The sequence below is a fragment of the Protopterus annectens genome, chromosome 6.part0, assembly GCF_019279795.1.
Source record: "Protopterus annectens isolate FY-2018-M chromosome 6.part0, PAN1.0, whole genome shotgun sequence".
Lineage (NCBI taxonomy): Eukaryota > Metazoa > Chordata > Ceratodontiformes > Protopteridae > Protopterus > Protopterus annectens.
In genome coordinates this window covers 1,548,585,719-1,548,609,054 of record NC_056737.1, presented here as the reverse complement: position 1 = coordinate 1,548,609,054, position 23,336 = coordinate 1,548,585,719, and the positions used below count along the sequence as shown (strand labels likewise).

The following is a 23,336-nucleotide window of genomic DNA, read 5'->3' as shown; positions in this document are numbered from 1 at the left end:
AATGCACACTGTGGGACAGTTAAAGGAATGAGGACAGAAGAGCAGAAGCCAACTTAGCTCCAACTGCAGACAAGTTAAAAGAAAACAGATTACAGTAGTTCGGGCACATGTGCAAGAAAGCAGGAGACAATCTGGTGAAGATTTAGGACAGACAGGAAGAAGGCAAGAAGAAACAAGGGCATCCAGCAAAGAGGTGGATGGATTGTGTGTGAGAAGACCTGTGATAATCATGAGTGTCGAAGAAGATAAAATGGCATTGAATAGGGAGACATGGTACCCCAACCCTGTAAGTGGAGAAAAGGGGGGTTGATGATGATGAATATGGTTGTTTATTACCCTAGATATTAGTATTTTGCTATGGGTTAAATATCAGGTTGACTTCATGAAGTGTTGAAGATTGTTGATTCCTTTGTCAATTTTATGGTACCTTTTGATGCACTTAAGTAATGTTATGCCATTTTTTGTGAGCAAATTGCAGTCATTTTTAGAAACAGCAGCTGAAATAGTAATAAATAATCAAATAATATTCATTTTATCTGTTTGTCTCTACAGCATTATTATCAAATTGAAAGACTATGATGAATTTTTCCCAGCATTCAGTGAACTCCTTAACGGCTTATTTCAAATTCTAGGTAACATTTTGAATACATTTTTAAATCTATTTTTAATTATTTATTATGTTGTAAAATGGCTCAAAAGAAATGGAACTTGATTAGCTGTCAAGAGTTGATAAAATATGCACCAGGCAATGAAAATAACGAGTCTATCTTATGCTAAAACACAAATTTGTGCATCAGATTTTCCAAGAGTAAACAGCCACCATTTTTCACCATCATAAACTGTGATTTCACCACCTTACTCCCAACATATAGCACTATAAAATCCTCCCCATAGTTAGCATTATGACATAGGGAAATAAAGCCCTGATTACGGACTAGGCAGCCTGGGTTCAATTAGCGGCTGAGGCATGTGAGGTGCTGGCGTTTCTGTAGTGAAGATGTGAAATAACTTTGAGGTACTAACTGAAAGATGGTGGGGTATTTGCTGGCATCATTCCCTTGTGGAAGTGTGTGATAGTTCATTGTAGTTGCTTGTTGTACATCCCACCCATGAGATGTTACTGGACATGATCATAGGGTGGGGAAACTGTGAAAAACATTTCCTGGCATCAGTTTGATGTGGGTCTACTACATATTCTTGCATGCTGTATGCTCATGATACTCTTGCTCAAATAGGCATGTGTTCGAACTCCCACTGACTCGCTCTCCTGTAACTAATTAGCTCCTATAACCCTACCATAGCCTTGACTGTAACCCTAAACCCCCATCCCACTTCCTAAATTTAAACCCCAAGTATTGCTTCTAACCATAAGCTTTCTAACCCTGATGCTCACATCCCCATCAGTGCCCTAATCCACACTCCCACTTCCTCACTGTGGCTGCTGAACTTACATTGCTAGAACTTGAATAATGTGTTTGGGTAAGATGAGGCAGCTGCTTGCCTGAACTCATATCGTGTTTGAGTGCAATCAGCAGCCTACCCAAGCAGCAAGACACTTCAGTCACTGCCTTTGAGACCATAGATTTTCAGCAGTTGAGACTCAAGCACTTGTAGAACACCAATATGGTACTGCATCAAGTACTTCAGTCTCCTCCTTGTGTTGGGTTTAGTGCAAGGGAGGCTAAGGTGGGTCTGGTAAACCCAGTGAAAGAAAAGAACTGGTAGCAGCAGATGGTCAGCTGCAGGAGATGAAAAGAAGCTGTTTCCACACTCCCAACAGCAGTTAACCATCCTCCAGCCACATGAAATCCTCCGGTATTCCGCTACCAAGTGTCAGTGTCCATTTAGAGTTAGAGTTAGCACATATAATTAAGGGTGCTGCTGGGGGGGGTAGAGTCTGCAACATCTCTCACTCATATGTGCTAAACCTGTTCCTGACCCTAACACTAAAGACACACACCTTGCAGTCCCCCATCCCTACCTCTGTCATTATACAGATATGTCTCTCAAGACAATATTAGTATCAGGATATTTGTTTGCATTCAGATTAGTGAGGTGTTCATTGTGTAATTTTCAGTAAGTAAAATCTGAGCTAAGTAACTTCAGAACATTTGTCATCCACACTCTCTCTCTCCATATATATATATATATATATATATATATATATATATGTGTGTGTGTGTGTGTGTGTGTGTGTATCTATATGTATATATATTTAATGCATATACACATATATAATATATAATGTATAATGTATATGTGTTTGTGTGTATATGATTGCAGTCTGTAAGAGCAAATGCCCTTATAGACTGTTTTTTAAGACTGCAGGCTCGTTTACATGCAAGATTGTAGTACAGCAGCCTTTGGAAATTTGCCCTTATCCTGCTATTTTGTGATCTTAGAATTGGTATAAATATTAAGTAGAGGGTGTGAGGAGCTCCTGCAGTTTTTTTTTTTTTGTGTTTTGATCTCTTGTTTTGTATCCATTCCTTTGAGCATTCACTTAATGATAATACAATGTGTGTGTGTTATATATTTTGTATATAAAAGTGTGTGTATTTATGTGTGCGTGTGCGCATGTATATATCAAAATAAAATGCACCAGTGCCATAAGCCACAGGACCCAACCCTCAAGAATTCCACAAAGCAGTGAAATAAATAAAGAACTTAAAGTGAAGCACTTTCATGCAAAAAATTGGGACTTCATCAAAACTGTTTTTATAGGGTTTCACAGGTTTAAATAACCTATCCAGTAGTCATATGACTAAACCATTACCTAGGTTTAAAGTGCACTTGCCCACCAAGATAAAAAAATAAATAAAAATTCAGTTATTTAAAATATAAATTATAAAAATAACATTTAAACCAGATAAAGCGTTTAGTCAACAAATAAAAAAGAAGAAATTAAATAAACGCTTAGTCTCTGACTCCACCAGGAAGAAACCAGTAGGCGAAATGTAAAAATCACACAAACTCCACAAGATTAAGCGCGTTCATCCACTAAAATGTGGACTTCATCAGAATACTCATTACTTTAAATTACACATTTAAATACCCTGTATTTTGGCGCCAAAGCCACTGTCAATAAAAGCTATACTTCATTTAAAGTAAATCCAGCCTAATACATGTAACTAAACCCATGTAAATTAAATGAATAAAAATCATAACAATCTTGGGCACAAATCATACAAAACATATATTTTATATATATATATATATATATATATATATATAAACAATAGTTAACTGTGAGTGCCATACCAATCACATCAAACAATAACAGTCAATTAATTGTACAGACTCATTTAAATGCATAAAATGCACCATAGTATAGTTTCAGAATAAATTCCTTGAAACAGACCTTGTTTAAAATACATTTACATTTGTATATACCTAACTCTGTACTTGTAATATGGTTTTAATAGCTATATGGTTATTAAGACCAGGTAAAGTGGAAGCATCAGTCAGTAATTGCCACATTACCTTTCTATAACCAAAAATGGCTTTAAAATTACCCCCTCAATGGTCTATCCTAATTTGTTCTAATATGGCAAACTTAAAAACATGACCATCCCCACATTTTTCTGCATGTCTGTAAAGGGCATTATTACTATCCTGCCTCCTTATACTGTATAGATGATCATAGATTCTTTTTTTAAGACACCTCTCAGTTTTCCCTATGATGTAGCATGAACATGCCATGCACTTTGCCATATAAATTACCAACTTTGAATTACAGTTCCCTTGCCTAAATGTAATTCTAGTTTTATTCACATTCTCCAAAGTAACGCCAACATCTTCCAAAATAGCATGACATTGATGTTCATCGTGCATACAGCTGCAGTCATAACAGATGGGTTCTCCTGCCGTCAGGCGGGTCCTCGGTCGGCCGAATTCCAAAGTCTAGGTCCGGCGTTGGTTGTCATCGCTTCTTCCCTGACGTCAGTGCGCCAGGGGTATAAAAGAACCAGCCGACGCCATTTTCTTCAGTCTTTCTTGTCGCACGGTGCCCGAAGCAGAAGCAGTTCACAAGTGCCGGTCGGCCAGCTCCTGAAATTACGAAAATTTTGCAACAGAAGTCTTCTTGAAAGCTAAGTACCCCATTGGGGAAACTTTTCTTGCCTCAGACCGATGTCAGACAAAGTTAATAATTGTATTTCTTGTGGGAAGCAAATACCGCATAAGGATTTTCATTCCCTCTGCATTCTTTGCTTAGGCCCAGACCATGACATCTCGGTCTGTCGTTTTTGTGCTTCATTCAACAAACGCACCATTAAGCGTCGGGCACTATTTTGGCAAAAAATTTAACTATATTATGTTGTCGGATACTCCGACTCCAGTTTTGTCTAAAAAACGCAAAGATAAGGACCGACACACGAGGTCCGCGGCCTCTACCGACACCACGCCAAAGCCGACTACAGGTGGTCTGGTTCTCAGCGAGGCACCTACGCAGCCCCTGCCTACCGACGACACTTCATTGGCGGTGTCTTCTGTGCCTGAGGTCGCAGGCTTCTCGGCCCACACCCCGACTACAGATACCGAAGCCACTCTTGGTGGTGAATCTCAAAATGTAGACAGGTCTGCCTCCTCTCAAGGTGTCTTCAGACCTTCCTCTTCTTTTTCTATCAAGGCTTTCACTAAGTCTAAAGCAGCCATGCATTCTAAGAGACAAGCTCCAAAGGGCCCTTCTCCAGGCCCCATGCCTAAACAACAGATGCTTAAAATGGCTGAGGATTTGATTACTCTTATCAGGGGTTCTCAACCCCCCCCCCCCGGACAAAAGGCCAAGAGTGGAGGAAGAATCCCCCTCCTCTGACCAGGCCTCCATTATTTCAGAGCACTCTGATGAACAGGAACATTCTTACTCCCCTTTTGAAGATTCTGATGCTGAGGAGTCCATTCCCTCTGTCTCCCCCCAGAGGATTACTCATTTGGGGAAACCTTGCATACCTTAATGGAACACTTCCACTGGGAAGGCCAAGAGTACTCAGATTCCAAGAAAAGGCTTAGGGATTTTCTCTTGCTACCTCAGCACAGGCCTCTGGCTATACCTCCTGTCTTAGACATACTAGATGATGTGTACTCGGAGGCCTGCCTTAACCCGGATTCTTTACCTCCAGCCCCAGTCAAGCCTGACAGGTACTACCGGGTTCCTGACTCACACCAATTCTTATACAAAAGCCATGTGGCTGACCCAGAAACTATCTCACAGGGCCCCAAGGGAATTAAGGCCTCCACTGCTAAAACCCATTACCTTCCGAGAGAGATTCCAAATCCTTAGAAAGTGGGGAAAAAAGGTATACACCTCAGCCACCTTAACCATGAGGGCATTAAACTGCCAGTTCCATATGCTAAAGTACCAACAGTTTCTGTTATCACAGTTGAGGAGCAAAATGTCACAACCTGAACAACCAGACTTGAAGGAGTTGCAGGATTTGATGCATAGTGCAGAACAAGTGGGTAAACATACCTTGCAATGTGGTTTTGATGCTCTAGAGGCCTCATGTAGAGCTGCTGTTATAGGATCAGTCATACGTAGACATGCCTGGCTCAAGCAGCAAACCTTACCAGATTATGTCAAAGCTAAATTACTAGATGCCCCTCTACAAAAGGATGTATTATTTGGTGTTAAAGCTGAGGAGGTATTAAAGAAAATGGAGAAAAAGGCTAAATCAATGCAAACAGTGAAAGATTTTCTACAGGTACAACCTCCACGTTTCAGTAGAAATTGGCCTTCCAAAAATTGGTCCTTTCCAGCCACGGACAGACCCCAAAGAGGTAGATACAGGCGCCCGAAGGGCAGAGGGCAATCCCAAGGATCGTTTAGGGGCAGACAATGGCAAGCTCCTACACAAAGAGGTGGTGAGGATAGTTCGCAGCCATTTAGAAAGCAAGCCCAATGACTTTCCCCTTTGCATGCCAAGCAAGGCTCAAATGGCAGCACCCTTAGGCGGAAAACTGGCATTATTTTCAAAAAATTGGCATATTGTCACAAAAGACAAATTGATCCTGGACATTATAAACAGAGACTACAGATTCCATTTTCACACCCTTCCAAAAATGAGAGGCATGCCAAACCTGCCACACAATCAAATGGCAGAGGCACAAAGACAAATTTTAGATCTCATGGACATGAAAGCTATTCAAGAGGTACCTACTCACGAACAAGGTCAAGGTTTTTATTCCAGACTATTCCTGGTACCAAGGAAGGGAAAAGATTGGAGACCTATTTTGGACCTATCCATCCTAAACACATTTTTACTGCACAAAATTCAAGATGCTCACATTACAGCAGCTTCTTCCCATGCTGGGCAAGGAGTCTTGGCTGGTAACATTGGACCTCAAGAAGGCATACCTGCATGTCCCAATCAGACAAAATTGCAGAAGATACCTCAGATTTCTTGCAGGTTCAACCCATTATCAATTCTCTGCGTTGCCCTTTGGCTTATCTACTGTGCTCAAGAGTATTCACGAAATGCCTGGCATCAGTAATTGGCTACTGCAGACTTCAAGGGATACAAATATACCCATATTTGGATGACTGCCTGATCCAAGCGGACAGCAAGCACATACTTCTGAAACATCTGGCTTTTGTAATAATGTTGTTGAATTCTCTGGGATACACAGTCAACAAAAAGAAATCAAGGCTAATACCCTCTCAGAAAATAATTTTCCTGGGTGCCAACTTGGACACAAACACCCAGATGACCTACCTCACACCAGAGAAGCAGGGGCAACTAACTCAATACTTCAGAAAACTAGCAAATTTCACCAGGCTGACTGCAAGGAAAATCCTGCAGGCTCTGGGGTTCATGGCATCTTGCATCCTACTAATCCCATGTGCAAAGCTGCTTATGAGGAAACTTCAATGGTACCCGAAAAACCTATGGTCACAACACAGCCACAGTTTGGAAACAATAATACCACTAATTCCTTGTCTTCAAAAGGAATTTCTGTGGTGGGCTTAAGCTTGCCAAACAAACACAGGTCTCCCATTCTGCAAGCCTCAAGCAAATCAAGTCATCACAACAGACGCCTCGGACTATGCCTGGGGGGCGCACATGACAGATCGGTGCATTCAGGGCAAATGGTAAGCACCTTCACATCAATCAAAAGGAAATGCTAGCAGTAATAAATGCTATTATAGCTTTCAAACACCTTCTGCATCCAGGTCAACTGTTGATAAGGACAGACAACACCACAGTAATGTGGTACATAAACAAACAGGGAGGAACCCATTCATACCCCCTATGCAGGCTGGCCATGTCACTTTGGAACATGGCCCTGGAATTACAAATCGAACTTCAAGCACAGTACTTGCCAGGCAAGGAAAACACGCTGGGAGACCATCTAATATGACAGATCCACACGAATGGAAGTTGCATCCTCAAGTTTTTACAGAGATAATTCAAGCATGGGGAAGGCCAGACATAGATCTCTTTGCCTCCCACAAAAATCACCAATTGACAAAATTCTGCTCAAGGACTTTTCATCCACAGGCCTAGAGAGTGGACGCTCTCTCTCTCAGTTGGACAACAATGACAGTTTATGCCTTTCCACCTCTTCCTCTGCTGCCCAAAGTTCTATTAAAAACCAGAGCAGACAGACCAAAGATGATTCTCATTGCTCCAGACTGGCCAAGACAGCACTGGTACCCACTCCTGAGGAGCCTGACGCATTCCCCTCCATGGACCCTACCTCTAATGCCTCTTCTTCTGACTCAGCACAGCTTCAAAACTCTTCAGTCAGCTAAAAACACTCAATCTGGCCGCATGGAAGATTGCTTAACATCACAACAGACCCTACTCTCCAAGGAGGTGCAGGATGTCATTTTGGAGGCCAGAAGGCCGTCTACTAGAAAAGCTTACTCCGCAAAATGGAAACGGTTTTGTGCCTGGAATGAGAAAAAAGGGCCAGAATCCTGGAAAACTGAATTTACCACAAATATTACAGTATCTAGCTGAGCTGCTAAGCAGTGGACTTTCATTCTCCTCCATCAAAATCCATGCCTCAGCCATTTCTGCAGAATACAACACTGATCCACCTTTATTCTCTCTCCCCCTCTTAAGACAGTTCCTCAGAGGGGCTAAGAATATAAAACCCCCAAGGAAACAACCAATACCTGCTTGAGATCTCAATTTCATTCTAGAAAAGCTGACCTTGCCTCCTTTTGAGCCAGCTGCCTCAACAGATTTGCAATATTTGTCCTGGAAAACAGCTTTCCTTCTGGCTATCACCTCAGCTCGTAGGGTATCGGAACTACAAGCCCTCATGGCTGTGCAGCCTTTTATCATCTTCCATCAGGACAGAGTTTCCTTACGAACCAACCGTACTTTATGCCAAAGGTGGTATCCAGGGTAGCTTTGAATCAGGCTATACACTTACCTACCTTTTACCCTAATCCTCAAAACAAAGGGGAGAGACTACTACATTCCTTGGACATCCACAGACAGCTGCATTATTATTTGGACAGAACAAAGCCTTTCAGAAAATCAGAACAGCTCTTTGTGTTCTATGCTATAGGAGCTCAAGGGAAGCCAATTTCCAAACAGGCAATCTCAAAATGGATAGCCCACTGCATACGCTTTTGTTACTCTTTTCATGGTAAAACTGTACCTGCAGGCATCAGATCTCACTCCACAAGGGCCACAGCTACCTCTGCAGCTTTCCTCAGAGGAGTTCCTACCAAAGATATTTTGGAAGCAGCCACTTGGAGTTCTGTGCATACCTTCTCCAAGCACTACCAACTACCATTATACTCCAAAACTAGAGCAGACTTTGCCACTGCAGTCTTGCAGGGCATTCTGGCTCCTCCTAGTTCCACCTAGTGCCTACCACCCCTTTCTTAGCTTTGGGATTCTACCCATCTGTTATGACTGCAGCTGTATGCACGATGAACATAGTACAGTTTTGTACCTACCATAAATGTAGATGTTCGAGTGCTAATACAGCTGCAGTCCAAGTTTCCCTCCCTCCTTCCCCTCTTGGGACGGGCCTATTGGCTAACACCTCCTCATACAACCTGATTGGGGTATTCTTTTATGGTGTATTTGCTTGCAACTATTGTATTTTGATTATATTGCATTGCTTTATTACACAAATTTATGTATTGCCTTCCTTCTGGGGGCACCTGACATCTGTGGCAAGAAAAACTGAAGAAAATGGCGTTGGCTGGTTCTTTTATACCCCTGGCACACTGACGTCAGGGAAGAAGCGACGACAACCGACGCCGGACCTAGACTTTGGAATTCGGCCGACCGAGGACCCGCCTGATGGCAGGAGAACCCATCTGTTATGACTGCAGCTGTATTAGCACTCGAACATCTACATTTATGGTAGGTACAAAACTGTACTTTTACAGCTACCACATTTACTTGTGTGTTTAGTCTGTACACCTACACCCCTACTAATACTGCCCTGTTCCAAATGTTTCTTAATATTATAGCCCATCTTGTAGACAAATGTGGGTTTTTCACCTACACTTTCCTTAATTTCATTGTCTGCCATCAAAATATTCTAATTATAAGTTAATATATTTTTTACTTGATTCACATAGGGGTGTATTCTAATATACAGGCTCTTTGATAATTAATACTAGTGTCATTTGTATTAATGGCTTATTTCTCACCAAATTCCTTCCCTAATAAGGGTGGATATTTGTTACCTCATTCCTTCACAACATACTTTTTCACATCTTCCAACATGTATTTCAGGTATCCCCTTTCACTAAATAGGTAAGCGATAAATTCCATTTCATCAACCATGTCCTCATACAGAGATGTCATTCAAGCTGCCCTTATACACTGTCCTTTAAAGATATTCCTCATTCATTTTCTTGGATGGTTACTAGAAAATTCAAGATAGCCATTGGAAAATGTGTTCCTCCTTTGTATACATGACTTAAATCCATTAAGTTCATTTGATATATAGGTATCCAGATAAGCTATACCCCCTGTATTACGTGTGGATAAATTTCAAAAAAGTAATAGTACCATTTATGTACTCCATAAATTAATTTCAACTCTCAAGGGAACCATCCCATGGGATAAAAATGTCATCCAAAAATCTGGAGTAATGTTGAATGTGTTTGGAAAATCCACTTTTGAAAATATGTGTTTTCCCAATCAAGCATGACCATGCTGTCAAACATGGGGGCACAAGCAGCCCCCATGGCTACCCCCCTGGTCTGCCGGTAGTGTTCACCCTCAAACTAGATGTAATTGTGATCCAGCACAATTGACATACACTCCAGAATAAGGTTGACATAATCCCACTCTAAGTTACCATATTTTCTTATGCTGTTACAAAATCTCTCCAACCCTTGTTGCTTGGGAATACATGAAAAAAGGTCAACAGCATATATAGTTGTAAAAATTAATCCTTCTTTCCAAAGATTAGGGGTTAAGCCTCCCACGAATCTTTGACCATATGGGGTATTTTACCATATATATGTTTCAACCATTTGTCAATGGCTACACCTATAGGAAATGTTGTAGAATGGCTGCCAGAAACAATAAGACGAAAGGGGAGGTTACCAACATTTTTATGAATCTTGGGTATTCCTACAATGGTGGTTAATATAGGATGTTCAACTTTTAGAAAGTTATGTGTCCATGGTAATCTGATTGTCTAATAGAAATTCCTCTATATACATGTCAATGCATCTGTATGCTATGTGAATTTCATTAATAGAAACTGTTTCATAATTGCCTGACATCTGAAGTATCTCATACATTTTTGTAGTATATTCCATAGCATCATATATAACCATCCCCCCTTTGTCAGGTTTCCTCACTCTGATGTGATCCTCCTTGAGTTCCTTAAGAGTACTTAATTCATCACCTGATAAATTGCTTCTGACTTTCCTAGCTCTAATGTTATTCTGAAGTCTATATATGTCCTTTGTAACCATCTTCTCATATACCGCTACACTAGGATGTGTAGGTGGAACGTATACACTTTTTTTCTTGAAACAATGGCCAAATTAATTTTCCTTAAGAACAGTTTGATCTCACTTAGGCAGACAACTAAATGGGAACATGTTTTAGGTATGTATTTCATACCTCTAGATAATAATTTAAAATATTCAGTACCTAACTCTAAATTAGTGTAGTTATAAATTTTGAAGTTATTCAGGCTATTAACTACACCATCAGTAACTATGTTTCCAGAGAAAAATCTGTTTCCTTGTTCAAAATCTATCTTCCCTTTACGCTTGATTCTTGTGATACCTGTTCTGTTTCCGCTTCCAATCTTTTTTCCACTTTGGGTGTTGCTCCTGTTTCCACCCCCTCTGAAAATTTAATACATCATCCTCATAGTATTAATCAGATTCAAAATGCACTTGATCCAAACTGTCATTTCTCAATATCTCATAATTACCCCCCCTTAACTGTAAAACCATTCTTAAATTCCTTCCAGGGATAGGCTACATCCTTCATAAACTGCTCAACATCTCTATCAATTTTACTACTCTTAACATGTATGATTTGTGCCTTCTTATCCACAATATTAAATTGCCTTGACATACAATTTCTCCCATTGTGCAAACAGTAAGTCATTCACTATTATATTATTAAGCTTCTCTACCTCATTCATTAAAATAGGTAATTTTTCATCATTCTTTTTGATTAACAACTTCATGTAATCAAAACCAAATTGATTAAATAGTTGGTTAAATTCTTGACGTGTTTGCTCTATAACAATAACACCCATAGGAGTCTTAAAAAAAACGCATACCCAAAGGAACAATATTTAACACTTGTTAAGATATGCATTGTCCATCTTCAGACCTTTTATAATTTTTTACCAAAAGTATAAATAAGGTCTTTCAATGTTCCTGTAGGTACAGACTTATTATTCTTCACAGTACTTTATACCTGATTCATATTACTGAAGTCATTGTCTTTTTGAAAAAAAATTGGTTTGCGAGTTTTAACAATCCAATAATTCAAAGGAACTTCAATACCTACCAGTTTTTAATTGTTCTAGAAAACACACACAACACAAAAGTTCCACATTTGTTAAACTTTGTAATTTGGCAGCTCTTAATTTTAGCACACTATTAATAGACATGATGTCATTTAACCCAGGAAACTGTCAAATGTATTGGTCCATCAGAACTTTGCCCTGAGTGATTAGAACAATCGGAATGAGTCCTGGGAGTACGATGTTCTGGCTGTTCCCTCATTCCAGCAGAGATATTGAAAGTCCTGAGAGAGCCATAATCAAGCATATTTAAGAACACAGTTACGATGCAGATAATAAAAATGACAATAATGCACTTTTTAGACACATTTTGCAGTGTAAACTGAACTTTTCGATTGATATTGAACATGTTCCCACCCAACCCAGTGAAGGCCTATGGGAAATGAAATTGGAGTGTAGAGAACTCATTTGGCAGCTGCAGGTTATTGCATGACAGTTTTATTGCTTACTACTTCAGCATGGAAATGAGCTATCTGCAGGTGCGTGCCCAGTTAATCTTGAGAGTTTTAAGAATTCTTTGCTGAAGGAAGTGCAAAACTGAAAGGCACAATGACAAGTAGTTCAATAAAACATAAAGTTTGAAATTCTAGGATGTGATTAAGAGGATAGCAGCCTCTCTTGTAGCCTTAATGTGCCTTTAATAGAACAGTGTGGACTTAAGTCGTATTTAAAGATAGCCAGTGCACTTTTTCTTATGGCTAAAAGTTAGTTTTCTGAAGCAAGCGATTTTTCACATCTGAAAGGGAAATACAGATAAGACAGCACCCCATGTAAGTGGGAGCACAGGCTTTAACATGTGCTTCAGCATGGGTAACCTTAATTTTAGGTAAGATAATACATCTAGGTGCAGCTGTCTGTCTGGGGCGATTGTTCCTATTTGGACAGTTAAACTTAATTTTTTGAAGGTGTACACACAGTTTTGTGTGTTCTGAGTTAATAGGGGATGGAGGTGTTCAGAAAATATATTTAGTTTTTTTGAGGGAAATGAGAAGAAGCAACTATATAGAGGATCAGCCTGTCAAAAGTTAGTGTGTGCATGTAACATGAAAGTTGGAAATGCACATTAAAAAAAAATGACGTGGAAGAGGGACATGGCCAAGAACACAATGTGAGAGATGCAACTGAGAAATGGTCTGTAACTTTTAGTTTTTATGACTAATAACTAAGTCACTTTTTTGAAGTTTCAGTGGCATCAGGCAATGTTTTATAGAAAAAAGCTATAGAGCTTTAGTATCCTTGAATGCAGAAATTCTAGTCAAAAATTTCATTTAACTTTTCACAGCAAAACCCTGTAAATTGAGTTATTCGGAGAGCTGTACACGGGTGCCTCTCTCAAAAAAAAAGTCTCTGGCTTCAGGTATGCAAGACATTCTGACTAAAATAGATAAATTGGACCTAGAATTGACCACTTTAAAGAGTGATATAAGAAGCACATGGATCATTTGAGCAACTTAATAAAACAATGTGAACAAATAACTAATGTAGAAACATCTCTAAATGATCTTGAAGGCAGAAATTTGGAGGATGAGTTGCATACAGAATTCCTTTTAAAACAGAGTAATTGGCTCATTGAGAAAATAATTGACATGAAAAATAGATTGAGGAAACGTACAAATTTATGGGATCTCTGAAAAGTTTGAGAGAGAATTTAATTAAACTTTTATATCATCATGTAGTTGGAAAACTGAATTTACAGGAAGCTTTATGTTTTGGGATTGAGAGAGCTCCTAAATCTTTTATTTAATCTTTGGTGAAAGGAAATGCATCTCCTTTACATTCAATCATAGAGAAATTTCTATCAAGTATGGAAAAAGATCAAATATTAAAAACAGCACATGGTCTGTTCCTACCATTAAATTAAGTGAAAATGTTCATTTTGACAATGACTACTCTAGAAAAGTAATGAGTAAAAGGAAAGCATGCTTACCACTGATTAAAAAGAAAGTTGAAAAGAAAGGTATCAAAACCAGCCTTTTGTTTCCTGCAAGACTTTAAAAAATGCATCTGTCAGATGGGTATGAATTATATGACAGTCTGGAAGAAGCAACTGAATTTATTCAAAAGAAAAAGATCAACTCTTCAGAAGAAATAGACTGAAATGTCACATCCTAAGAGGCAAACAGAAATTAATACATGGAAAATAAATAATTCAGAGAGACTCAAAAATAAATGATTTCATTGAAGTGTATTTGTTTTGTTTATAGTATAATTAATTAATAGGAACAATGCAAAATTTGCTGATCCTGCAGTCACATATTTGATGATGATCTCTGTAAGTGTGAATTTTAGTTATTACTAAAAGTACGTCCATTAATGAAGTATTATTAGTGTGTATCATATAAATAGTGCTCTCTGTTCTCCCCCCTTTTTTATTTATTATTTTCTGTCCATAAATAGTATTCGTTAAACATATATCATCATAGAATAGTTGAATAGTATTACTCAGTCTGAATTCAGATGAAAGAGTTATAGTTGTATTAAGGGAAGAATGATATATAGTAAGATAGCTAAAATAGCTTTTTACTTGTATTAACTGATTTTGGGAGTGATGCTACTGCTTTGTCATTAGTTGACACTTTTCAGGGACTAATTTTATTTACTAACTTAAAAATTTAATAAAATATTTTAAATTTAATGACATGACTTGGGGGAGAGAGAAAACAGAAAAATAATGGTGTGTTTGGCATTTAAGTGCGATTTGTTCTTGAAAAACTTTTATTGTATGTTTCTCCATTAGAACAGTAGCTGAATACTTTCAAAAAAGATGCATAACATAGTTTCATGCTTTTAGAAGTTTATTTTTGGAAAACAATTTGTGGTGACCTGACTTTAGTCAGAGTGCCTGCAGTTGAGACAAACTGATGTGTAATGTCATGATGTCCTCTCTAAAAAGGTATAGAGAAGTAAATAAATCCTCCTTATGTTAATTCTGTACTTAGTTTCATACAGTATTAAGTGTGTAAAGCTTTATAGACGTGTTAAGATAAGTATAATCAGTTAAGGGAGATGATAGATCATTCTTATTTTCATTAGAAAGGGAGTTTTAAAGATATTGCATTTTTTAATTATTGACTTCTGAACATATATTCTGCAAGAAATGTTTTTTGAGAGTAGTTATATTATCTGGTTTATTATAAACCGAAAGATTAACCATGTTACACATAGTAATACTGCAGTCTGCTTGGATGACTGCAGTCAGGTTGAATAATTTGGCATCTTGCTAAAAAATAAAATGTGACATATAGTAGCTAGTACATATCTGCTGTGCGTAGAACATGGCTATTTACTTGAGCTCTTAAAGATTACTGTCATTAAGAAGCTTATTTCCTGTATTTCCACAGAAGACAAGCTTCCTGTTAATGTTACTGTGCTGAATTGGCTTTAGCATTTTGTCTCTTGCTAGTGTCAACTTGTAATGATGAATCCACTAAAAGGGCTGACCAAATAGGCTTACTATGTCCTTTTGCCACTAAGAATGTAATAATGATACTGCTAGTTACTTGTGTACTACAGCTTGCTGTGGAACAGTCATAGCCACATTCCCTGTCCTTCAGTTATCTTACCAGTAGCATAAAATTGTAGAATATTAGATGTTTATAAGGCTACTTGTCTTGTGCTGGCTTAAAACTTTCAACAGTTTTCATTTTTTGCCCTTTCATAGTGCTTGTTTATTTAACTTATTGAGAAGGCTGTAAGGCAATATACTGATTCTGGTATAATCCTGCTGTTCTAAATGTCAAATTTTTTTTCCAGTGCAACATGCTGAATTAAGGCAAAAGAAACATAGCACTGTGTACACTGGCAGTGAGTTGTATTGAGGAAAAAGCCTAACTTTTTATTTCTGTGGAACACATGGACTGATGGCTCTCAACGTGCCGTCCTTGTTTCTTGGTGTAACTTTTTAGCGGATGCTTTAGCTGGTTTGTTATGAACTTTCCGAGAGGTCGTGTGTGTCTGTGTGTAGTAAACATGTGACCTATGAGGATACATAAGTAGCTGTGCTGCACGGTATTCCTTGGGATTCTGGATGGAAATATAACAGACATTCTTTCTGAATTATTGCACAATAGCTGATGATTTTATAGTCCAGTGCTGAAATCAGTTGTATGTTAAGTTAAAATGTCATTAAAATATATGAACGAATAACCTTTAGCCTTTTGATATAGAGAGTATATTCTCACTTATACAGGAAAATAGGCATTTTTGTGGGTGGACATGTTTCATCTCAGTGAGTCATCTAAACTGACCTTAAAAGCTGTTATTGCTGAATAGCTATAGTTTAAATAGCTAATGATTAATTAATTGGAAAAAGAAATCTCTTACTTTCTACTAGATTTCAATACCCTGTGGTGTGATACAGAGCAAATATATTTTAAATAAGAAAACTCCTTTGTAACCCACTTTACACACAAATAATGACATAGATAAATAATGTCAAATATGCGATTATTTTTCATTCAAGTCATACATATTATATTGTCAACTCTCTGCTTACACAACTGAATTGGACATTATAGAAATGATTGATTAATACAACTATTTACTAGATTGCAGCAGCTTTTTCATATATTGTTACATATACAGTGTTCCTAAGTGTTTATATTAGAGTATAATTTATTAATTTTTCAGTTAATGAAGTGTATAATTAGTAAGTCATAGGGCAGGGAGACAGCAGTTGCAGCAGTATTGGTTAGTGCTGACATTTAATAAAGTATATCTATTTCTTTGCTATTGCTATGAGAAATTGTTGATTAAGAGCCTTACGTTTTCTTTGTGCATTATAAATGTTGTTATAAACTTAGGCAATATAATTTCTATAAAATAAAAACAAGACATTTTAACAAATTAAAATAAAGTATGTAAAGGCAGTCCACGAACAAGCAGATAAAAAAAAGTTCGATAAAGCTGTTTTATTAAAAAACGGTAAGCACTTGCACACAAGGCTTCATCAGACCATCAAAAGAATAAACTGGTTGCAAATATTTTAAATACATTTCATTAACCAATCAGCTTGCATTAACCTAATTATCAATTCATTACTTAAATTAAAGCCACAATTTCATGAAAACACCAGTATTATCACATAATATAAACATATAAATATGGCAACAAGCATAAAAATAAATTATGAAAAATGAAAATAATAATACATATCTATAAATATATTGAGAAAATCTAGAAAATTACATGTGCATATCATTTCTCTTATAATTCATTTAAATAAATTCCCTCTGTTTCTAAATACACTGATCAAGTATAAATCCAAAATTTTTATAATGAAATATATGCATATATTATATATATATATATATATATATATATATAGATATAATTCATGAGAAATATAAATATGAATACTACAAGTGATGCATCAAATATGTGAAATGACAGCATATGATTGTATATATGTCTAAACATATATATTATGAATAATATAAAAAACTATAATATACATATACTATACATTTTTTAACTGAGAGTTTCCTAGATTTCAAAATGGGCTTGATGAAAGCCCTCTCATTCACACCCTTCCCTCTATCAGCCCTAAGCCCTAGGATCCATTTAACTTTGTTTTCTGTCTGATATCACCCTCACGTACAGTGGGCATCACTTCTTCTATGACCAGAAACTTAAAGCTGTGGTCACTGCCTTGTGCCATAACATGTTTAGATAAAGCATTGGTCGAAGATGTAACCCTGATACCATATGTGTGTTCTCTCACTCTGTCTCAGAGTGACTGGTCCATTTTGCCAACATAGAAGGACTCGCATGTTGTGCATCGCGCAAGGTAGACCATGTGTAGTCCTACAGTTGGCACTGATCTTAAATGTAAATTGTTGATTTGTATCTGGGTGTATAAACAGACCTCTAGTGTCAAGGTAATTACAAAAATTGCAATTATCGCAAGGATGGGTGCCAAGTATGCAATAATGGGTTCATCACTGCCCTTAGGATAACACAGTAATCTTTTAAGATTGCGCTTATTTTTAAACAAGAAGGAAGGTTCAACACCCACTATCCTTTTGACATCTGAGTCTGTAGTAAGAATTCACTAATTCTTTCTGATGATATCCGTCATAGGTTTAGAATCCAAAGTAAAAAACATAAGTACTTTTAGATTAGTTTGAGGTAGTGTAGCCACTGAATGGTTGTCAATATCAGTCCTATCTGAATAATGTCTAGCCCTGTCCAATCTAAGTTGGTCTAAACCCTCTAGATTTCTCTCTATTTCAAGTGGACAATAGCCCCTAGCAACTAACCTATCTTTAAGCCCTTCCAACTCATGATTGAATCCTTCGTCCGATGCATTCAATCTTGAGACTCTCTTTCCCTGACCTCTTGTTACATTCCTAAATATGTACTGAGGGTGCATACTGCTCCTATGTAGCAAGGTGTTCATGTAGCAGTTCTTCCTATAAACACCAATGTTAATTAACCCATTAGTAATTATCTACATACACATCCAAATATTCAATTTTAAACTTGGAGAAACTCATGGTGAATTTTAAGCAATCATATTTCCCATTTAATTCAACTAAGAACCTCTCCAATTCCATTGATGTTCCTGTCCATGAGAGGAAGAGGTCATCAACAAAACGTCGATAGAAGGTAACAAACCTTAAGTAATACTCCATTTTAAAAAGGTCTCCTCCTCCCATAGGGCCATAAACATGTTGGTGTGGCTATTGGCACACGAAGTGCCCATAGCTACACCATCACGCTGTATGTGTATGTATTTATCAAATGTAAATGCATTATTCTCCAAAATAGTTTCAAGAAATAGACACAATAAATCTATTCTTTCATCACTATATTCACTATGTTCATCTAAGTTTTTATGTATAGATTGCACACCTGTATTATTCGGAATAATAGTAAATAAAGATTGTATGTCTAGAGTAGCAAAGTAAAATTCAGATTTCTGAGGCATCGAACTACTATACTGATATAGTAAAATGAAAAAAAGGCTTCCACCACAACAAAAAGTTCACTGAGAAGTATACTGATATAGGTTGGCCAGAAACTGTTTTGTGTCCCTTAAAGTATAACTGTTATTATCAAGGATGGGTCATAGCCACTTCTCTACATAAAAAGAGAAGGGCTCAGTAACCCATCCCCCTCCCAGCAACAGTAGGCCTCATAAGGGGATTACGACCATCTTTGTGGATCTTGGGTAGCCCTTATATAGAAGGTAATGATGGAAATTCAACTCTCAAAAACCCATATAAATGTGTATCTGTCATTTCACTCTTAAATAAATCCTCTAACATAGAATAAATTCTCTCTTGTAATAAATATATTTCATTTGAATCAACTTGATTATAAAAAATGGTCATCATTCAACATTGTGTACATACTTTTAACATAGTTAAACATATCCATTATTACAGTTGCGCCTCCTTATCTGCAGGTCTAATCATAATTGAAGTATAATTTTTCAAACTTCTTAGGGCAATTCATTCCTTGTACTTCAAATTAAATTTCCCTTTATTTCCCATTCTAAGCAAGTTTTTATTATCATAGAAATTATATAAATCATCCTCTACCATTTTGTTGAAGGCTTCAACTAAAGGATGTCTGCTTTCTAAACACATATTGTTATTAGGTCCATCGCCAAATTCAAGTTTAAGCATTACATTCCTACTAAAACATTTAATATCTATCATTGTTTCAGTTAGGTCACTGGGTCCTGATGGAATAAAAGTTATTCCTTTATTTAATACAGATAATTCATCTGCATTATGTTGGCAAACGGACCAGTCACTTCGAGATAGAGTGAGAGAACACATATATGGTGTCAGGGTTAATTCTTCGACCAATGGTTTATCTAAACATGTTATGGCACAAGGTAGTGACCACAGCTAAGTTTATGGTCATAGATGAAGTGATGCCCACTGTACGTGAGGGTGATATCAGGAATATGACAGAAAACAAAGAAGTTAAATGGATCCTAAGACTTAGGGCTGATAGATGGAAGGGTCTGAATGAGAGGGCTTCCATCAAGCCCATTTTGAAGTCTAGGAAACTCTCAGTTAAATAATGTATAGTATGTGTATATTATATTTTTTATATTATTCATAATATATAGGTTTAGACATATATACATACAATCATATGCTGTCATTTCACATATTTGATGCATCACTTGTATTATTCATATTTATATTTCTCATGAATTACATATATAATATAATATATGCATATATTTCATTATAAAAATTTTGGATTTATACTTGATCAGTGTATTTAGAAGAAGAGGGAATGTATTTAAATGAATTATAAGAGAAATCCTATGCACATGTAATTTTCTAGATTTTCTCAATATATTTATGGATGTGTATTATTATTTTCATAATTTATTTTTATGATTGTTGCCATAGTTATATGTTTATATTATGTGATAATACTGGTGTTTTTAATAAAATTGTGGTTTTACTTTAAGTAATGAATTGATTATTAGGTTAATGCAAGCTGATTGGTTAATGAAATATATTTAAATTAGTTGTGACCAGTTTATTATTTTGATGGTCTGATGAAGCCTTGTGTGAAAGCACTTACCGTTTTTTAATAAAGCAGCTTTATTGGACTTTTATTTATCTGCCTTGTTCGTGGACTGCCTTTACATACTTTATTTCATTTTACTTGTTTCTCTTGGTCAGCACTATGTTTACCCTGTGCGGTGCGATTATTTTTTTCTTTGTTTACTAATTTTAACAAATTAGTTATGGTTTACACTTAGCTGTATATAGTATTAAATTGTTTATAAACCTCTCTTACATACAAGAATTGAAACATAATAATGTAGTAGTTTAAAAGTATGTGGATGAAAAAATATATCATTTAACAACCCGTGCATAACTTCAAAGATATACATGTAGTGGGAGATGCAAGTCATTTGTTTGTGATAATTCTGATTTTGAATTGTTATAATTGGTAATTACATGAATGGTTTTAGTTATTGTTTTTAAGATGTAAATAGTTTTGTATGAATATTGCATTAACTAGCTAAGTAGGTTCTTATAAATAACCCTGTTGTATTTTGTAGATTTATAATAGAGTTTTTGGTATATGAAATATATTTATTCAAATCGTATACACATAAATATATGTATACTAATCTCCATATACAAATTTGCGTGCATGAACACGTACATATATGTATGAGTCCACTTCACGGGAAAAGAAGATATGGGAAAGTCATGGCCAGTGAGTTATCAACAGAAGGAAAGGAGGGGAGTCGGAAGGTTTGGTTACAGGCGGTAAAGAACATTTCTGTTGTGTACAGTGATTGTCGTGACTTTAAAGCTTTTAATTATAGTGGTTTTTGATATCAACCATGAATGTGCCAACTTATTTGAAAATGGTTGAACCCTTGTACCCACCAGAAGAGACTAATCGGATTATGTGTTAATTGATCGCAAATTATTCACCAATAAGTTAAATCTATGTTTGTACTTTTGAAATGTGAGAAATGTAGCAGGCCAAATATTTTTAACCCTCCTTTACATCCCATGATCTTGCTTTTTTGAAAAAAATATGCAAACTGGATACAAGACAGATATTTCACAAAAAGAAAATAGAAGGCTTAACATCTATTTAAACTCTGAAGAAAAGGATTTAGTAAATCAAATTGTAAGGAGCAGGCAAGTTAGTCTTGTGAAGACAGATAAGGGGAGGCAGTGCATTTTAGTTGTGATGAACACCAGTGATTACATTGACAAGATGTTTAATTTGTCATGTTTGACACCTACAAGGAAGTGTCTATTAAGGAAATATAGCACATCAAAGAACTGACAGGTTTTATATTTTTTTTATTACAGGGATGATTACACAAGTATAATTTTTTTTAAGAGTGGTTAACCCCAATATCCCCTGCTATATTTGGGATTCCAAAAATGCATAAGAGCGTAGTGTACCCACCATTGCTTCCAACCGTGGATATAAATTAATAAAAAAAAACATTATTTATAGGCAAGTTTATAGGTTTTAAACACAAACGTGGTTAGTGATATCAAACATTTGTATAAGGATTCATGGGATTTTTTGACAAGAATTTTTTAAACTTTATTTAATAAGGACATTATTTTTGAAACCATTATTGTCAAAGAACTACTCCCAGTAATTCCACATGACCTAGAGTTTGAGTGGGTTTATGACTTTGTATGTTTAGTCAGTTAGCACATGACATGATTACACTTTTATGGAAATTATTTTGGAGAACAATTTTATTTATTTTGAAGGGCAGTTTTTAGGCAGCAGACCAGAGTAGCAATGGGTGCATCCTGTGCCCCTGTTTTCACCAACTTGGTTCTGGCCTATTTGGGAGCACAGTTTATTTTTAGTTCCAAACTTTATGGGCAATTTTTAGTTGATATCATTATTTTTTGGGTTGATACTTTAGAGAAGTGTAATCAGTGTTTTATTCTTAAGCTTTACCATCAACCATTCATTTGATAAAATAAATTATTTGGACATTAAGGTTAGGAAAAGCAAAAAGGATGACAGATTTGAATCCAATATTTGCAAGAAGCCCAGCAAAAAAACGCCAGACCTACTGATCTGCAACCCAGGCGAGATAATCCGCAGTATGTACTGTGCGTCAAACAGACTTCTGTGTAGTAAAAAGTGTGAAATCCAAAGGTCTTCACGACAAAAAAGATGTTTAACGCTTTATTTAGTAAAAGATAAATAAAATACGTTTTCGCGGTGGTCAAAGCCACCGCTTCCTCAGAACAGAACAGAAAATGTTTGAATAGTACCGCCAAAACATTTATAAATGGTACGTAAATAGCGTGGCAAGTTAATTGATTCTGTTTAAAGGTACAATAGATCAATACAACAAATTGCTCACATCAAATAGTAAATTCGTTGACGAAAGCCAATGGTAAGAACTATTCATAAGCATACTGTTATAGGTAAAAAATATATGCAGTCAGTACAAGCTATTTTTTTAAAAATTATTATACAATGAAATTCAACACTAAATTAACTAACTAATAACTAAAAACAAAAGTGAGACTGTTATGAACCAAAACATAAAAATACAATATTTTTATATTTTTATGTTTTGGTTCATAACAGTCTCACTTTTGTTTTTAGTTATTACAGTTATTACAGTAATGACGAATTTTGGCCTCTGGCTTTAGATTAAAATGCTTGTGTTAAATTATTGTTTTCTACACAACTTTTATGTACTTTTTAATTTTTTCATTTAACTAATGGTTTTAGTGTTGAATTTCATTGTATAATAATTTTTAAAAAAAAATAGCTTGTACTGACTGCATATATTTTTTACCTATAACAGTATGCTTATGAATAGTTCTTACCGTTGGCTTTCGTCAACGAAT

At 36.3% G+C, this 23,336-nt stretch overlaps 1 protein-coding gene across 4 annotated transcripts in view; it reads left to right on the top strand.

The window, feature by feature from the left end:
- The window catches only part of CEP70 (centrosomal protein 70), a 2,129,610-nt gene that overhangs the window by 1,853,872 nt on the left and 252,402 nt on the right, over positions 1-23,336 (top strand). For all 4 annotated transcript variants that reach the window (XM_044075003.1, XM_044074999.1, XM_044075002.1 and 1 more), the window contains one exon: positions 553-632. In XM_044075003.1, coding sequence (XP_043930938.1) covers positions 553-632 — 80 coding nt within the window. The remainder of the gene's footprint in view (positions 1-552; positions 633-23,336) is intronic.